Genomic DNA, 20,727 nt, shown 5'->3' with positions numbered 1-20,727 from the left:
TTCAGGGGCAGGTTTTCACTGCTTTCCGAGTAGAATCTAACCTACTTAGCCTGCCGTACAAGGCCTTCCATCATCAAGTTCCCGTCTCCCTCTGCGCACTCTCACCTCTTCCTCCATACAGAGTCTTTCTGGAACTTCCTCTCACACTTCTTTACCTAGCTGATTTTCACACGTATTTTAAAGGTGGTTCAGAATGTCTTCTGTGGGGAATGTTTAGATGTTGCCACTCTATGCTCTTGTAGAATGCTTTGAGCTTCCCTCACATTATAATGTATTTCTCACATTATACTATAATGTAGTGTTTACTGGTTTTCCTCTCCCACTAATATCCTTGATGGACAGGATGTTTTAAGATTTAAATTTGTATTACTAGAACATAGCATAGTGGGTGTGCAATAGTTATGAATAAATACTTTGTTAAAGGAATTAATAATTCCATACCCAGATCCTGGGAAGCAATTAAAAAATTTGCTCCTATTTGGTGTGGAATAGAAAATTAGGCTTTCAAGAAATTCTTTTTCAATTTAATTTCCAATCAACAACTATTTATTGATATTGTCTTATATCTGGCATTCTTTTAGTTCTGCAGTGAATGCAGGTATCCTTATTAATAGTAATCAAAGAGTATATATAGTTCTCTGCACTATGACTAGCATGTATATGGAAAGTTAGTGTTTTAAGTGGGAAGCAATACAAAATAAAATAGATATTGGTAGAGTCCTGGTAGCTCAAGGCAGGGAGATCATTTACTGCAAAATGTTGGGAAATTGGAGGCATACTACTCTTTCAGGGAAAAGTGGGCTAACAATTTCTTTTGAAATGCTGTAGGATGAAAATAGAGAAGTCCAAGGCCACAGCTTGCTGAATTGGGGCTCATCCATGGTCATACACTTAAAAAGGAGCCAAACAAGGATTTAGTTTTAGGCACATGTTTCTCCAAATCTCATGGCACCAAACTATACTGACTGGACTGAATTTTCATCTCTTACAGAATAGAATTTTTTTCATCTGTTTTATTATTTTCAATGTAGTCCTTAATTAGATGGTCAGCTTTTTGAGAGTGTGTTAATTGTTAGTATATCCTTATTCTTTCATTAAGTGATAGATTGATTTCTAGCTTATTTTTCTTATATATCCTCCTTAGTTCTCGGCACAAGATAAGGTGGGTGCAAAAATACACCTTCAATACATATTTGGTAATTGAAACGTCCTGTGATTGATTGTAGCTTAACAAATCTAGACATCTTATTTGTATTATAGGTACGTGTGCCTAGAGAGAAATAGGATATATATATTTAGAAAATTATTTTTTATAAAGTTTTTGTTTTTTGAGCCCTTGCAATATATCTTATAAATATATTTGTAATGAGAACAAACATGGTACAATTTTATAAAATGCAAGGAAGAAGCTATGTACTGGGTACTAGTTGACTGAGATTAAAGTCCACAAATTAATAGGTTTTCTTTCCTAAAAACCCTCCAGTAGGGATTTTAGATTTACTTTCTTGGTTGAGAATTTGTGAGTTAAATCTCATCTTCAATGTAATTTTCTCTCAAAATTATGAAGCCTTCGAAATATGGCTTTATAATGGAACTTTTGACAGATCCCTTTAACTGCATGTCACTTATATGTGGAGGTAATTTGTTACTTCTTCCAGGTGTTTTTGCCTGAGAGGTGGAAAAAATGTTCTTATAAAGGTCAGTTTTAATTAATAAGCTATTTTCCTCATTTGACCAATATGAATTGCTTGTAACTTTTGTGTAATTTTCCATGTAAAAATAAAACATCGAGACTTTGTCACATCCATCATCAGCATAACCCACTTAAATGTCAAAAATCCTATGCAGCCCTAACTAGGCCTCAGCAGGCCTATTTATCGAATAAAATAAGATTTAATTATCATATTTTACATTAGGTACACCTATAGATATACATCATTCTTTGTTTCTCCCTCCACAAAATATGCTCATAATTATTGTTGCTAAATATTTGTTATTGTATTATTTTTAGAAGACATGTAAATAATAATTAAGATTAGATCTGTTTCCTTAACGATAAACTTTGATTGTTTTATTTTCTCTTTTGTCTCTAACTTCCTTAATTTGAAAAAATTCATTGTGTTACTCTGTCTCTATGTTTGGAGACAAGTATTTTACACACTATAATAAGGGTGTTTATAGTGTGTAATTTAACTGGATGTTACAGTATTCAGTGTTTTTTTAAAGATTTTTATTAAAATATAGCTAACATACAATATCATATTAGTTCCAGTGTACACCATAGCTATTCAACATTTATATACCTAAAGAAGTGATCACCATGATAAGTGCAGCAACCATTTGACACCGTACCACACTATCACAGTATCATTGATTGAATTCCCCATGTTGTATATTACATTCCCATGACTTACTTGTTTTATACCTGGGAATTTGAACCTCTTCTTCCCCTTCATCTTTTCCCTCCTTAAAATTTTCAATTACAGTTGACATTCAATATTATTTTATATTCATTTCAGGTGTGCAGCATAGTGGTTAGACATTTAATATAATTTAAGAAGTGATCCCCTTGACTAGTCTAGAACCCACCTGGCACTATACATAGTTATGACCATATCATTGACTACATTCCCTATGCTTTACTTTACATCCCCATGACTATTTTGTAACTACCAATTGTACTTAATCCCTTCACCTTTTTAACCATGCCCCCTGCCTCCTCCCATCTATCACCCCAACAAATCTAGTACCCATCTGACACCATACATAATTACTACAGTAATGTTGACTATATTCCTTATGCTATACCCTACATTCCATAACTACTTTTTGACAACCAATTTGTACTTCTTAATCCCTTCCCCTTTTTTCACCCACACTCCTAACCCCCTTCCAAAAAGAGTATAATTCAGGTGGGGCTCACTAGAAAGTGCCTGTGGTGTTGGATGAGCTGGCTTCCCAGTGTAGAGAGGCAGGATAGAGAAGCAGAACTCACCAGACCAATCGGATTCTGATTTGGCCTTGTGGGGGAGGGCTCAAAACAGTAAAGATGGCACCTGCTTGCCAGCGGCATGGGAGCAGGCCCCCTCACAGGGAAGATGGTGACTGTCCTTCAGCCTTTGTCCCGATGCCACACACCGCAGTCTGCCTCCCGTATGCCTCTGATGCCCCCCAAGTCACGGTCTCTGCGCCGGAGCCAGGTTACTGCGAATGAGTGAGTCTGTGTGAGGGCTTTTAAGAGGATGGCTGTGTTTCCTGCAGCCTTTCGTCCCACCTAGGTGGTCAGAATCCCCACTATTTTTCACAGGTAGATGTTGTGGGATCTCCTCTTCCCACTACCAGTACTACAGGCTGGGGAGCCTGGTGTGAGGCCAGGGTCCCTTGCTGCTCTGTGGAGAACCTCTGTGGCATCCCTCCCAATTTTCATCTGTCATGGAGAGGATTGGGGCCTGCCTGTTTTGCGTCTCTGCCCCTCCTACCGGTCTCGACGTGGCTTCTTTATATCCTTAGTTATAAAACTTTTGTTTATCTAGACTTCAGATGGTTCTCCACATGGAGTATTCTATAATTGTAATTTTGATGTGTAATTCTTCCTGCTTTAAATAAATGTGGGGGTATTTTAAAATAAGAATAGAGAGTTTGGGTTCAAAAATCTGGGTGAAACAGCTATAAGGCTGAACATCAAAATGCACAGAAGTCAATAAATTAAAAGTTTTTATTCCATAACAATAATTATTCCATTATTCCATGCCACCTTGGATTATTGTACCACTGTAAATGCCGTTATTTTTAATGGTCTTACATAAATGTGTAATATAATTGAGGTAAGATTTCTTTGAGAATAACTTTTCATTTCCTGTCTTGTTCATTTAAATGGTCAACCATTTATATTGCATTAACATTCTGGGCTACTGTCCCCTCAGGCCCCTTTTCTGTTTTTATGTCAGTATATGTATGTTTTGTGGTGTCTTGCTTTCTTTTACTATTTGGTCTCTCATTATATCACAATTGTTTATCTTAGTAAACTGTAAATATAAACATGCTGTTTGTTCTTTTGATAAATTTAAGATATATTACATATTCCTTTTTTATTTTATTTTATTTTATTTTTTTTATTAAATTTATTGAGGTGACAATTGTTAGTAAAATTACATAGATTTCAGGTGTACAATTCTTATTACATCATCTATAAATCCCATTGTGTGTTCATCACCCAGAGTCAGTTCTCCTTCCATCACCATATATTTGATCCCCCTTACCCTCATCTCCCAACAAACAAAAACAATATTCAATATATTGCTGAATTCAGTTTGCTAATATTTTGTTGAGGATTTTTGTGTTTTTGTTCACCAGGGATATTGACCTATAATTTCTTTTTTTTGGTAATGTCTTTGTCTGGTTTTGGAATCAGGGTAATGGTGGCCTGGTAAAGGCCTGGGAAGGCTTGGAGTCTTCCATCCTCTTGAAATTTTTTGTAATAGTTTGAGAAGGATAGGTCCTAATTCTTTGAATGTTTGGTAAAATTCACCTGTGAAGCCATCTAGTCCAGGACTTGTTTTTTGGGAGTTTTTATTTTATTTTATTATTACTGATTCGATTTTGTTTGTAGTAATCAATCAATTCAGATTTTCTGTTTCTTTTTGATTCAGTGTTGGAAGATTATATAATTCTAGCAATTTCTCCATTTTTTTCCATATCATCTAATTTGTGGGCATATAATTGTAGTATTTTCTTATAATCCTTTGTATTTCTGTGGTGTCAGTTGTCACTTCTCTTTCATTTCTGATTTTATTTATTTGGGTCTTTTTTCTTGATGAATCTGGTTAAAGGTTTATCAATTTTGTTTATCTTTTCAAAGAAGAGCTCTAGTTTTCAAAGAACAAAACTTGATTTTGTTTATTTCCTTTCTAACTTTCATTGTTTCCTTCCTTCTACTCACTTTGGGCTTTTTTTGCTGTTCTTTTTCTAGTTCTTTTAAGTGTGCGGTTGGATTGTTTATTTGAGATTGCTCTTGTTTCTTGAAGTAGGCCTGTATTGCTATGAATTTCCCTCCTAGGACTGCTTTCGCTATGTCCCATAGATTTTGGGTCATTATGTTTTCATTTTCACTTGTCTCAAGGTATTTTTCTTCCTTGATCTCATTATTGACCTATTTATTGTTTAGTTGCATGTTATTTAGTCTCCATGTGTTTGTGTGTTTTTCAGTTTTTGTCTCGTAATTGATTTCTAGTGTCATACCATTGTAGTCAGAGAAGATGCTTGATATGATTTCAATCTTCTTAAACTTATTGAGATTTGTTTTGTGACCTGTCATGTGTTCTGTCTTGGAAAATGTTCCATGTGCACTTGAAAAGAATATATATTCTGCTGCTTTGGGTTGATATGCTCTAAAAATATCAATTAAATCCATCTGGTCTAGTGTGTCATTTAAGGGCACTGTTTTCGGTTGATTTTCTGTCTGAAAGATCTGTCCATTAGTGTCAATGGGGTGTTCAAGTCCCCTACTGCGCTGATATTACTATCAATCTCTTTCTTTATGTCCATCAATATTTGCTTTATATACAGAGGGTACCTAAAAATGTATACACATTTCAAGAAAGGAAAACTGTATTAAAATTGTAATACTCAATATATACTGATAAAGATGAATACAAGTAACATTTGATTTCTGCAATTACAAGAGGTGCTCAAAGTGATTACCATCAGCAGCCAGACTCTTCTGATTACAGTGAACAACTGCTTGAGCAACATTGACCAAAGTGTCCACTTGCTTACATTTTTTTGGCATCCCTGGTATTTAGATGCTCCTATGTTGGGTGCATAGATGTTTTCTAGTGTTATGTCCTCTTGTTGGTTTGATACTTTTATCATTATGTAATGTCCTTCTTTTTCTCTTATTATAGACTTTAAAAAAAATTTTAACAAAGTTTAATTTATCACTGTTTTCCTTGATTTTCTTTTTTTTTTTTTTTAAATTTATTGGGGTGACAATTGTTAGTAAAGTTACATAGATTTCAGGTGTACAATTCTGTATTACATCATCTATAAATCCGATTGTGTGTTCACCACCCAGAGTCAGTTCTCCTTCCATCACCGTGTATTTGATCCCCCTTACCCTCATCTCCCACCCCCCACCCCTCTTACCCTCTGGTAACCACTAAACTATTGTCTGTGTCTATGAGTTTTTGTTTCTTATTTGTTTGTCTTGTTCTTTTGTTGTTTTTGGTTTATATACCACATATCAGTGAAATCATATGGTTCTCTGCTTTTTCTGTCTGACTTATTTTGCTTAGCATTATACTCTCAAGATCCATCCATGTTGTCACAAATGTTCCTATATCATATTTTAAAGTCTATTTTGTCTGATACTAGTAATGCTAAGCCAGATTCTTTTCTTTTCCATTTTTATGAAATATCTTTTGCCATCCCTTTACTTTCAGTCTTTGTGTGTCTTTTGTTCTGAAGTGGGTCTCTTGTAGACAGCATATGTAAGAGTCTTGTTTCTTATCCATTAAGTTACCTTATGTTTTTTGATTGAAGTATTTAATCCATTTACATTTAAAGTAATTATTGATAGGTATATAGTTATTGCCATTTTATTATTCATAGTTATGTTCTCCACATCCCCCACTGCTCCCCGCCCCACTTTCTTCTTCTTAAAGAAGTCTCTTTTAAATTTGTTATAATACTGGTTTCGTGGTGATGAACTCCTTTAGCTTTTTCTTGTCTGGGAATCTGTTTATCTCTCCTTCAATTTTAAATGATAACCTTGCTCGATTGAGTACCCTTGGTTGTAGGTCCTTGCTTTTTATCACTTTGACTATTTCATGCTCATCCATTCTGGCCTGCAAAGTTTCTGTTGAGAAATTATGGAAGCTCCCTTGTAAGTTTTAAAATTCTTTGTCTTTAACCTTTGGCATTTTACCTATCATATGTCTTAGGGTGGGCCTCTTTGAATTCATCTTGTTTGGGACTCTCTGTCCTTCCTGGACTTGTATGTCTATTTCCTTCACCAGGTTAGGGAAATTTTCAATTATTATTTCTTCAGATAGGGTCTAAATTCTTTGCTGTCCTTCTTCTCCTTTTGGTACCCTTATGATGTCAATGTTGTTATGCTTGATGTTGTCCCAGAGGCCCCTGATAGTATTCTGATTATTTTAAAATTCTTTGTTCTTTGTTCTGTTCCCATTGGGTGTTTTCTCTTACCTTGTCTTCCAAATTGCTGATTTGATCCTCTGCTTCATCAAATGGGCTCTTGATTCCTTCTAGTGTATTCTTCATTTCAGTTATTGTATTTATTTGTGAATGGTTCTTTTTATGGTTTGTATGCTTAGTATCTCTTTGTTGAAGTTCTCACTAAGTTCTTTGAGCATTTTTATAGCCAGTGTTTTGAGTTCTGTCTCTGGTAGATTTCTTACCTCCATTTCATTTGGTTCTTTTTCTGGAGTTTTCCTCTGTTCTTTCATTTGGGTCATCTTTCTTTGTTTCCTCATTTTGGCTGCCTCTCTGTGTTTCTTTCTATATATTAGGTAGATTTGCTACATCTCCCAGTCTTAGCAGGTTGGCCTGATGTAGTAGGTAGCCTTATGTAGTAGGTGTCCTGGGGGGCCCAGTGGCTCAGTCTCCCTGGTCACCTAAACTGGCTGCTCCTGGGGTGTTCCTTTTGTGGGTTGTGTGTGCCTTCCTGCTGATAGTGGAGCCTTGATTGCTGTTGGCACATCAGTGGGTGGAATTGACCCTCATGCTGACTGGCTGTGAGAATTGGCTACAACCACTGATGTGCCAACAGTGGGTGGAATTGACCCTCTTGCTGACTGGCTGTGAGAATTGGCTACAACCACAGCATACGAGCTGCTGGTCAGGGGCTGAACCCATTGAGTGGGATTTGCCTCAGTGGGCTCTAAGACCACCCTTTGGATCTGCCTCTTCTGAGGCTAATTGGGTGGTGCTCTGTTGTGGTCTGAAGCCAGACTCTATGTAGGTTGTTGGTTCTGTGGCCTCTTGGGAGGGGCTTATTGTGCTGGCCAAAGTCAGCTGTTGTTTTTGTATATCTTTTAAATTGATAAACAAATCCAAAAGTATTTGTAATATGCAATTAAACAAGCAAACCACTGGAAAGTTGTCAGGGCGCATGAGGCGGCCTCATTCAGGGGCACCTGCGGCCAGGCAGGGTGGCCTAGATGGTGCAGTCACTGAGAGGGTGAGTCAGCATGCCGGCTGGTCCCACTTCGTCCCATCGTCTCTACCTGAGCAATTGCAGTCTTTGAGATATTTCTTGTTAAGGTGAAAGCAATGATATTTCAAGCTTTTTACATCCTATGTGGAAATGAAACTTATAAATCTTTGAAAAATTAAAGTTCCTATTAGGAAATATAACTTCTGTGTTAATTCAGTGGTTCCCAAATTATTTCTGGTGGAACATTAGGAAATTAGAATGCCACTTATAGAACTATTGCTTTGTTAAAAATAAAGTAATAAGCTCTATAGTTGTGACAGATTAAATATATTACCATTATTAAATAACATGCAATTTAATGAACATCTTTTGGATTTCAGTAGGCATTCTGGGTATTTTTCTATTTTAATTTTCATAGCACAATTTTGAAAGGTGGTTTTTAGTTTTCCTTTTTTAAGGATGAGAGAAACTGAGGCTTAAAGAGATTCAGTTGATTGTTTTGCATTACAGAAAATTAGTATGTAATAGAGATGAGACCTGAGCCTCTATCTTCCTGATTTCAGAATGCATTCTCTTTTTACTCCACCGTAATATGTAGTTAATTTCTTACTGCCTGGATTAGCACAAAAGAATAGGGGAGGGGGATAATTAATGATAAAAATCTAACTGGACTTATATTACTTAATAATTTTGATTTATGTTTAATGTAAGCAATTTTTTTTAAAACATAGGCAATGATATGGGAAATGACGATGCCATCGGAGGGAATGTGAGCAAATATATGGTGCTTCCAGCTGGATACTGTGGACTGCCCAAGAAAGGACATCTTATCTTTGATGCTTGCTTTGAAAGTGGTGAGTGTATTAAAGGCCTTTGCTTTTGAATTTGTCTGGTGATTTTTTTTAGAATCTAATTCCACCTGACCATTCAGTGCGGTTTAACCCATTTATTTCACCAGAGTGAAACAAGTTGTCAGGGAAAAATCAATTTTGAAAGGATTAACTTGGAGATATTTAAAAAATGAAATGCTATGTTTTTGTTGCTGTAAATGATTAGAAGTTTAATGGTAATACTAGTTTAATAGTAATACTAGTGAACATTTATACATTAACTTATATTTTATAAATTACTTATCCAGGCTTAATTTCTTCTGGGATAAAACTGACATATTTGACTATGTGATAAATCATTAATTTTTGAATGTCTACTATATATCTATGGAACTGTATGACATTCTTGCAGAACTTAATCTTTGTGAGACAGGATGCTTCCCTATAAAGAAATGAGAGAACAGATTCAGTTGAACACAAACAAAACAGCAAAAGTAATATTGCATCACAGTCAACAAATACTATGGGTATTTTGCAAGGGGAGATCAGGACTTGATTGTTTAATTCCCATCCAGTTCGGACTGCATCTTGTTAAGTTCTTTATTTATGCCCTGAGCCTCATTCTCCGAATGGCACATGGTAGGTATTCAGAATATGGTGAAAATATTAATGAGAAAGGTAACAATTTTATTTTTAAAGTAATTGATAATTATTTTTGTTTCTGAATAATGTGCATGCACGTGTGTGTGTGTGTGTGTGTGTGTGTGTGTGTGTTATGTTTGAAGGGACATACCAGTTCTCTGAAACCTAAGACATTAGTTGTTTATACCAACAGTTGAGAACTTGTTTGTGTAGGGTTTTGGTCTCTGTTTATTCCATGTTGTTTTAGTCTGCTAGGGCTGCCATAATAAAGAACCACAAACTGAGTGCCTTAAGCAATAGAAATGTCTTGTCTCATAGTTCTGGAGGGTAGAAGTCTGAGATGTAGGTTGTGGCAGGGGTGGTTCATTCTAAGGGTTTTGAAGAAGAATCTCTTTCATGCCTGTCCTCTAGCTTCTGGTGGTTTGCCAGCAATCTTTGCTGTTCCTTGGTTTGTAGAAGCATCACCTTGATCTCTGCCTTCATTTTCACATGGCATCCTCTCTGTGTCCAGGTCTGTAGCTATTCCTTTTTTTTTTTTTTCATAAGGACATGAGTCATATTGGGTAAGGGCCAACTCTAATGACCTCATTTTAACTTGATTACTTCTGTAGAGACCTTATCTCCTGGTCAGGTCACATTCTGAGGTACTGGGTGGGTTAGGACTTCAACATAAGACTTGTGGGAGATGTAATTCCACCCATAACACAGTATTACAGTGCTGTCCTCCCAGTCAGATATGCATAGTGTCCACATCATTAGGACAATGTCTTCTGCTTTCTTTGACTAGTGCTGTTGGCTTGTCCAGGATTTACTTGGTGCCCGGCAAATGCCTTTTGAATTCTTTTTACCTCAGGTAAAGCATGAAGGCCCTTTATAATAATAACTCTGTGAGAGTAGGACTTGTCTTCATTTTAAAGATTATGTGTTATTTTGGTTTACCTATAGTATAAATTAATCCAGATTCCTTTCCTATAACATCTTTTCCTTAACTATACTTATATTTTTATATCCCTTACCTAAAAGCTCAGAAGAAAAAATTGCCCAGTTTGATCCCATAGTAACCAAATGATAATGCATATCTCCCCCCAAATGCATGAGCAATTGGTTATATCAACTGAATCTGTGCTAGCAGTGCGTGAGTGTTACAGTATGGTAGAGTGGTTAAGTGACACCCTCTGGAGAGAGACTACAGTTCAAATCCTGACATGAAAATGGAGCCATGATTTCCTCATCTTTTACTGGTGAATGATGCCTGCCTTATATCTAAAGTAAACAAAAATAAAAAAAATCATATTTCATTATGTAAAAAATTTAAACAATTTCATCAAAATAGATATATTTAAAAATAGATAAATGAAATCTCAGAAAGGGGAAATAGCAAAAGAAACCTCAACTGCATGAGTACATAAAATGTATGCTATGAGATCCATAAATTTGCTATATTTAGACTAAAAATTTAACTCTGAGCTTTTTGGCAGCCAGTACCAAGAAAGAAACAATGTCCATAAGCTAACAGTACACCAGGTAGTGAAATCTGACAGAAATTCTTCCTGTTGGGCTTCCTAAGGCTCACTGCAATGTGATGAACGGCACCCTCAACAATATCCCTGTGGTCTTGACAACAATAGATCTCATAGGGGTGTATATTTTAACAACCTTCAATGTAGGATGAGGGTGAAATGCTAAAGGGCATTTTAGTGAAAGCAGTGCAGTTACCACTTGAAACAATTCATTTGATATATGCAGCTTTCCTTTTATCTAATTCAAGGATTTATTTCAGATTATTTAAAACAGGGAAGTCAGAAGGCTTTTCTTTTATGTGCTAACTCTGAGCTACTGGCTGTGGCTGCTTGAAAATGATTCTGTAGGTGCATCCAGAGTTAGAGAAGGAGTAGGGTGATTAATAGATTCAATGAATGTATTGGTATTGGTTCATGTGGATGAAGTATAGTGCCTTCATAAGGATTCTTTTCTGTCAGAGTTGTGGAATATGTAAAGTGTGTAGCCCATTGTCTGGCCCTGAGCTGGCGGATAATTAATCTGTTTTTCTTATGAGAAATAAGGTCTGCAGGTCAAATATGAACTGTCTTACGAATCCCTGATCTGTTTTTGCACTATATCCCTCTCTATAAGTATTATTTCCCTTGGGAAAATAGCCACACTATTCTAATTTTATCTCTCTAGAGACATATGACACTTTTTATGATTTTTTTAAAAAAACTTCTTTTGTTCTTTTCTATTTGACTATAACCTGCTTCAGGATGGAATCTGAGTCTGATTAATCCCTGTTCTCCCACAGAACCAAGCAGAGTGCTTACAAAATTAAGCACTAAATTAATAGTGTATTTGTTGAATACTTCGAAGTAATTTGAGCAACAGAAAGATGGGGAAAGATTAACTTTCTGATAGCTTGGATGAAAAAGTCATATTTAATTGTTTGCTATTCCCCAATCCACCACCTTCTTGCAAACCATCATACCTTTGCAGATGCTGTTTTCTCTGTGCCCCAGATCCCTTTCCCTACCTGATGCAATGTTAATTCAGACTTAGTCCTGCATTTCTTCCTCTGAGAAACACTATGTGTCAGGAAGATTTGGCTGTCTTTACTTCTGTATTTATAGGTACCTTTTAGGTTCTTCTTGCCCTTACTGCATTGCATTCATTTATTTGTCTTTCTTTTTTATCATTAAGAGTTCCTTGGAGTCAGAGATGGGTTCTTATTTATTTCTGTTCTCCAGCACCTAGTGTACTATCCGTCAGTCATATAATAAGGAGCTCAATAAATATATGAATAAATGAGGGAGGACAGCTAGTGAACAAAACAGTCTTCATAAAGTGAGATTTTAAGATTCATAAAAATATTTTTACAGGTTAAATAAAATTTAACGTTAATAACGGCAAGAATATTAAGGAGAAAAATCAATAAAAACAATCACTTAATTACTTATTGCTTGATATACATCTTTCATCTCATTTAATACTCACAAAAATCTTCTGGAGAATATTTCTCTTTGTAGGTGAGGAAACTGATGCCCTGAGATGTAAAGCTATTTAGCTTGAAGTGCATGACTAACAAATGGTGTAGCTGATAGGAAACTGAGAATGTCCTGACTCCAAAGGCCACACTTTTAACCATTGCATATACATATTATCTTATTATGAATAGGTCAGCTTATGACATATGAATAATATATTGTTGAAATTACTCCTTAGATAAGATAAATAGAAAAAGATTTTGTGATAAAGAAAAATGAGAGGCGACAACCAAGATGGCGCAGTAGGTAAACACTGTGTTTACTTTCTCTCACAACCACATCAAAATTACAACTAATCTACAAAACAACCATTATTGAGAATCGCCTAACATCAAGCTGAACTGAAGCCTTTCAACTAAGGACATGCAGAAGAAGCCACCTGTAGACTGGTAGGAGGGGCAGAGATGCAGAACAGGCTGGTCCCACACCTGCGTGTGACCATTAAAGATTGGGAGGGCTATTTTAGCTATGGGAGTCCCCTCCATCCCCTAAAGGAGCGAGAGATCCCAGCCCCACCCCAGCCCAGGATTCCAGTATTGGGGAGAGAAGTCCCCATAACTTTTGGTTGTGAAAACCAGTGGAGATTGTGACTGAGTGAGACTGAGTGCGGCTGCACTTCCAGGTGCTCCTCTTAAAGGGACCTGTCTCGGACTTACCCACCAAAAGAATCACTTGCTCTGAGCTCCAGCACTGGGGCAGCAGCTGGAAAGGTGGCAGGGACAAAGGGTGGGGAATTGAGTTGTCTGGCGTGGAGATGCAGCTTTCTCCTGGATCGGGGTGCTGCGGAGGCCATTGTTTCTTTAGTTAGCTCTCCCACTTCCCGGCCTGCAAACACAGGCTGCTGCCATTTCTGAGTCTTTCCTGTTCATTTGAGACCTGGCCCCTTCCCAACTTTTGGGCACACCCATACTACTTTCAGTGGCTTTTTCGCACAGACCACTTGCCTTGGCTCAAGCTGCATGCTTTCCTAGGGTCTCTCAAAGATTTGCAGAACCCAGACAAGCAGCATCTGGCTTGAGCATGTCCTGTACCTCTGGCTGAGCAACCCTAAGCCTGCACTAGTGGTTTGTGACTTGGCCTCTCAAGGTGCTTCCAAGTACAGCATGGTGGAAGCCATCTGCTGATTTCTTTCTGGCTCCCGCTGGGTCGCCCCAGGTGGGGCATAGGCTGTGGCTGAAGTAGACCTACAGCGGATCCCCTTCAAGGTGGTCCTGGGGCTGGTGCCCCGCCGTGGCCAGCTTCAAAGCGTGGCCAGCTTCAAAGCGAGCTGGAGCGTCACCCAGCTGCCTCCAAGTATGACAAACCCAAGGGGCAGACTGGGCAGGCACCAGAGTCCTGCCGAGGCAGATCCTGAGGCATGGGATGAGCCCCTGCACAATAACTCTTCCACTTTAGTCAAGGCCAGTCCTCACAACCAGTGAGCCCAAGGGTCAGTCCCTCACATTGATGTGCAGTTATCGACTAAGGCTCAACTACAAGAGGAGGGCACACACAACCCACACAAGGGACACACCTGGAGTGCGTGGCTCAGATGCCCAGAAAGACTGCGCCACTGAACCCCACAGCACACCTACTATATAAGGCCACTCTACTAAGCCTAGAAGACATAGCAGCCCTACCTAATACATAGAAACAAAAACAGGGAGACAACCAAAATGGGGAGACAAAGAAACATGTCCCAAATAAAAGAACAGAACAAAGTTCCAGAAAAACAACTAAGCAAAATGGAGATAAGCAATCTATCAGATGCAGAGTTCCAAACACTGGTTATAAGAATGTTCAGTGATCTCAGGGAGAACTTCAACAGAAAGATAGGAAGCATAAAAAAATAGATGGAAACCATAAAAAAGGACCAGTTAGAAATAAAGGTACAATAATGGAAATGAAGAATATATTACAGGAAATCAACAGTAGATTAGATGAAACAGAGGATACAACCAGCAATGTAGAAGGTAAGGTAGCAGAAAATACCCAACCAGAAGAGAAAAAAGAATCCAAAAAGTTGAGGAGAGTTTAAGGGACTTCTGGGACAATATAAAGCGTACCAACATTCACATTATAGGGGTACCAGAAGGAAAAGAGAGAGAGCAAGGAATTGAAAACTATTTGAAGAAATAATGACAGAAAACTTCCCTAACCTGGTGAAGGAAATGGACATACAAGCCCGGGAAGCACAGAGAGTCCCAAACAAGATAAACCCAAAGAGGCCAACAACAAGACACATCATAATTAAAATGCCAAAGGTTAAATACAAGGAGAGAATCTTAAAAGCAGTAAGAGAAAAGCAGTTACTTACGTACAAGGGAGCCCCCATGAGACTGTCAGTTGATTTCTCAACAGAATCTTTGCAGGCAAGAAGGGAGTGGCAGGAAATATTCCAAGTGGTGAAAAGCAACGACATACAACCAAGATTGCTCTACCCAGCAAGCCTGTCATTTAGAACTGAAGGACAGATAAGGAGCTTCCCAGACAAGAAAAAACCCAAGGAGTTCATCACCACGAAAATAGTATTATAAGGAATCTTAGAGGGACTTTTTTAAGATGGAAGGAGGTTAAGGATGGTTGAAAGGGGACGGAATTAAGAAGTACAAGTTGATTGTTGAACAGTAGTCATGGGGATGTAGGGTATAGCATATGGAATACAGTCAATAATACTGTAATAACTAAGTATGGTGCTAGATAGATACTAGATCTATCAGGGTGATTGATGGGAATGGGGTTGGGGGCAGAGTGAAAAAAGTGAAGGCGTTAAGAAATATAAATTGATAGTTACTACAATATGGGAATATAATCAGCAATATTATAAAGATAATGTCAGGTGCCAGATGGACACTGGACTTATCAGGGGGTCATGTCATAGACTGTGTAGATGCCTGACCAATGCGCTATACACCTGAAGAGCTGAAGTAGAATAATATTGAATGTCAATTATAACTATATATAATCACAGGATGTGAAGTACAACAGAAGGAAGATAGTTAATGGTATTGTAACAGCTATATAAGATGTCAGAGGGGTAGTAGCTTGGGGGGTGAGTTATCACTTTATGAGGGGTTTGAATGTCTAACTATTACATTGCTTTGTACACCTGAAACTAACAAAAATAAATAAATTTAAAAAAAAGAAAAATGAAAAAAGTTTCTACCTGTTTAAAATAAGCAATTCAGATATATACTATGGTTGCCATCATATGCAATTTGAGTATTGTGTTATGATTGTTACATGTGTATTGAATATAAGAAGAGCACTGTAATTTATACTTCAAATCAATTGGTTAGCCTGAGAGATTTAGTATGGTGTTTAAATCACTGTTGCAAGGAAAAGGGTCAGTGAAATAAAGATATGGATCAGTTATTTACATACTATTTCAAAATGATGGAAATAAAAACTTAAAACTTTTATTTTTCCAGTGGAATTTACTACATTTACTTGTGTAATCTTTAAAAATTAATATTGTATTTCCTTTTGAAAGAAATGGTCTTCATTCTTGGCACAGTATGGAAACGTGCCATGAGTACATTAATAATCAGTGTTTTTAGCTTAATGTCTCACCTAAACTTCTCTTTTTTTAGATACCTAAATGGATGTTTTACTTTTGTTTTTTAACTTTCTGAGTAGTAATTGACAAGTATAATTGTATATATTTAAAGTGTACAATGTGATGATTTGTTATACATACATATATTTTAGAATAACCACCAAGATCAAGATAATTAACACATCCTTCACCTCAGATAGTTAACGTAGTTAACTTTTTTTATGTCTGGTGAGAATGCTTAAGATCTATTCCCAGCAACTTTCAAGTATACAATACCATATTCTTAACTATAGTCACCATGCTGTACAGTGCATACTCACTTAACATTGTTGATAGGTTCTGCGACTTGAAGTGAAACGACTTATAATGAAATCAGTTTTACCATAGGCTAATTGATATAAACAAGAATTAGGTTCCTAGGGCATCTCCTCAATGTTATAAGGAAACAGTGTTATTTGAGGACCTGCTGCACATTGGATCCTCAGAACTTATTTTCAGTATAACTGAAAATTTGTACTCGTTGACCTGCATCAACTCATTTCCCCTGCCCCCCAGCCCCTGGCAACCACAATTCTATTCTTTGTTTCTGTGAAATTGGCCTCCCTTCAGCATTATTCACAGTAACCAAGATATGGAAACAACCTAAATGTCCTTTGACAGATGAACAGTTAAAGAAAATGGTGTAGATAGACAATGGAATATTATTCAGCCATAAAATAAGGAAATCCTGTCACTTATGACAACCTGGATGAATCTGGAGGGTATTATGCTAAATAAACTTAAAAACAAAACAAAACAAAATGCAGCATAGTATAATACCAAAAACATAGATTTTGGTTTCAGACAGACTTGGGTTCATATATAATCTTTGACACTTACTGGTTATGTCATGCTGGATGATATCACTTAAAGTTCACTCATCTGTAAAATTAAGAAAATAAATAACTGTATTATAGAATAATTATGCAAATTAGGGGTATTATATCAAATAGACATAGGACAACATCTGGCAGTCAGTCAACTTCAGGTAATACTTCTGGCACAGCCTCTCTGGTACTCCACACTGCCACCAAAGCTAAAATGCGAAACATCTGATCATCTGATAACGAAATACTTTAATGCTTAACATCTTTGGTGACTCACTACTATCCTCAGGATAAAATCCAAATGCTTTTATTTATCAATGTCTTTAACTAAGATCTGATACAAATTTCCTTCTCATTAATACTGTCACTTTATTCCAGAACATGTCACCTTACAAAGCCATTATTTCTTTTAGAGAAAAAATAGCACATTTAGCAGAAGACAGGATAGTTATGAAATATAAAGGAGTGTTTCACCATGTCTAGAAATTCTGTTGGAGAATTACTGGTAGCTATGAAACTGTAGGTGAATAATTTAATTATGTTCTTTGTTTCTGACTCATAATTGAAACAAACTTGAATTAGTGTTTTCATTAAAAAAAAAATTCTGACCTCTTTACTGAATTGTATCTAATATACATGCTTATGCATGTCCTTGTATATTTTTCTCTTTCCCATTTCCTCTACCTTCTATGTGAGGAAGAAGTAGAATATTTCACTCCCAAATAGCTTTTCTTTAAGAATGATGACTTTCCTACAGCAACGTTCCTGAACCTAAAGGTCTGGGAAAGAATAATAGCAGAAATATGAACTCTGTTTCATGAAATCCTGTTTGCACTTTTGAAATCGACTGAGACACTGCTTTGAAGGGGACTTGCAGTACACATAAACCACCCTCCTATGCTTTAGTAGTGACAGAACCTCAAGAAAGGGGTCACATCACTTAATTAAATATAGCTGCTGAGTTTGGTTATAGCCTTTCTCTTTCTAATAAAGATTTAAGGTACTACTTGAATGATTACGGTATATGTGTGTATTAGTTTAAGATCTAAGACAAATACTTTTTCAAGTGATAACCAAATGATACATTTTCAATTAGAATTTACTTTTAATTTTCTATTACTACTGTTTCCCATTTGCAAATAAAATTTTTAAATTACATTAATTAGCAACACTAGAATGTTTTCTGTGTTTTTACTTTTCAATATCCATAAAATAGTCATACTTTCGTAGTGTACTCCAAGTATTGAAAAATCCATACACATTGTGGGTTGTCATACAGCTTTCAAAGAGACTTGCCTTCTGAAGGTGTGGTAATACCTTGTGCAGGTCACCTGTTTGCAGCTCTTTCCATTCCCCATCCTTTCCCCATTCTTTGTATTGCAGGGGCCAACCCGCTGAAGATTGCACTTCCAGGCTTCCTTGCCATCTCAATTCTGGCTGGGTTCAGCTAATGGGAGGCTGTAGCATGAGATGGGAGGGCAGGAAGAAGAGAGAGTCTGCGTATATGTCCTCCTTTCTGTTTTGGGCAGCATCTCCAGCAGTGGCTACAGTCTCCTTCGTGGTTTTGCCAGACAGCTCCTTCCTTGTGATCCCAACTTTGTTGGATTGCGCTGGCTCCCAGGATAATGCCTTCTCCTACCTTTGCTCCTCTATCCATGGGTGTAATAGAGACTTCCTGCTGTTGTTAATCTCCGTTGCCCCACTCTCACCTGTTTTGCCTTTCAGCTCTCCCAACACCTTTACAACTAGTTTCCTGTAATACAGTCCTTTCATTGAATTACCAGGCATGGGCTCCTTTATTAACTCATCTCTGATTGATTCATGCCTCAATGTTGAAGGCAAGAAACCTTGCTCAGTGATTCCTTGAGGTTTCTGTATAATGGTGGGGCTAGAGCTTCAACTCACCCCCTGCTTCTTCTCATATCTCAGGGCCATAGTAGTCAGCATGACTGGCTGAACCCTAGGGGAAGCTCTGTTTCAATGGCCAGAGTTAACAATAGTGGCTTAAACTGTGGCCAGTCTAGTAATTTCCTGAGCTAGGTCATGCCTAGTTATTTTATGCCACCTTGGTAAATGAGTTGTGCACTTGACCAGATTTTTACATTTTAAAATAGAGTTTATATGTGCAGACTGAAGGGCTGCCCAGATTTTTTTTTTTTTTTTTTGGGTCTGGTTTATACACAAATTCAAAAACAAACCATAATTTTGTAGAAACGTTATGATGTTGTGACAGAATATTTTTGGGCCTCTGCTGAGTTTGTATCCTATGGCTTACGCTGAAGTCATTAGGCATTGCTTAGTTTTGACAATGTACCCAAGTAATTTCACTTTACTCTCTGAGTTTGCACTTTATTTTGGGAAATTATTGTTTATTTTAAAATTCTTTCACACAGGGCTTTTGAATAAGTGAAAATGCCCCCCTCCCTCTTTTTTTGCTTGCTATGGAAAGTAAGAGGCTGGAAGCATTGTAGTCGATGATAGTTCTACAGAGCAGAAGGCATTATGTCTTAGCTCCACCGTTCACTGATTCTGTACCTTGGGCAGACCGTTTAAACACGGAGCCTCAGTACATCTTTACAGTAGGTATAACAATATTTACTTTATAGGGTTGTGTGGATTAGAATTATGAAAAGCCTAGCACATAGTCAGTGGTCAGAACTGAAATGTGAAGGGACCCCAGGGAGAGAAATGATAAACTTCTGTGTGTACGGATGGGGCGGGATGGGGCGGGGTGAGTGTGTGAGGCCCTTGCGGAAGACTTCATGGAGGAGATTAATGTAGGAACTGCTTTTTAATATGCTTCCTGGAATGTTTTCCAGACAGCGTGGTTTTCTGCTGCACTTCAGTTCTTTATTCAGATGGTGTCTTCTCAGCTGAGGCCTGTTTTATCTAACCTGTATAAAATTTCAGCTCTTTTTCCCTGACATTTTCTAATCCCCTGTATGGTTTATTTTTTCTTCTTAGCACTTACCACTATCTAACATAGTATGAATTTTACTTATTTATTTATATGTTTTTATTTATTGTCTGTCTCCTCCACTAGAATATATAAACTCTAGAAAGGCGAGATTTTTTCTTTCTTTTGTTCCCTGGGGCCCAGAACAATGCCTGGCATATAACAGATGCTCGATAAATATTCGTTGAAAGAATTAGTGTGAGAATGACTAGACCTTTACCAGATGAAATTAGTTATACATGCATTTATTGTATTTTTATAACTATTGGCCTCAAATGATAAGATGCAAAGTTGAGGACGTTAGCATGGCTATATTGATTTATGGACAACAGTTATTCAGCAACCTTAATTTTTGAGAGTGTTACCGAGAATTTGGGTGGGTGGGAGAAAACCTTTAATAGCCCACATAGTTGTTATAAAATACATGCACTAAAGTTCATGCACCTTACTCCTCAGAGGAGATACTTAGAATTTATTTCTTCTTATTTGACATAAATTCTAAGTATCTGATAATGTGGGTTTTCAGCTCAGGAAGTTTGTGGACAGGCTGGAGCCTGAGGAGATAGGAATGCTCTTTGGTGAGAAATCCAAGCTGCGAAGCTGACAGGGAGGAGGAAGAAAATATAAAAGTAAACAACAAAATTTAAATATATGACTTTCAAGATATCGTTTCTTTATCATCAA

General features: G+C 37.1%; 1 protein-coding gene across 7 annotated transcripts in view; it reads left to right on the top strand.

The window, feature by feature from the left end:
• AGBL4 (AGBL carboxypeptidase 4) overlaps positions 1-20,727 on the top strand; it is a 1,099,729-nt gene that overhangs the window by 67,008 nt on the left and 1,011,994 nt on the right. For all 7 annotated transcript variants that reach the window (XM_074334699.1, XM_074334701.1, XM_074334700.1 and 4 more), the window contains exon 2: positions 8,908-9,030. In XM_074334699.1, the coding sequence (XP_074190800.1) occupies positions 8,908-9,030 (123 nt within the window). The remainder of the gene's footprint in view (positions 1-8,907; positions 9,031-20,727) is intronic.

This window comes from Rhinolophus sinicus, linkage group LG06 (genome assembly GCF_036562045.2).
Source record: "Rhinolophus sinicus isolate RSC01 linkage group LG06, ASM3656204v1, whole genome shotgun sequence".
Lineage (NCBI taxonomy): Eukaryota > Metazoa > Chordata > Mammalia > Chiroptera > Rhinolophidae > Rhinolophus > Rhinolophus sinicus.
This window is presented reverse-complemented; position numbering and strand designations above follow the sequence as displayed.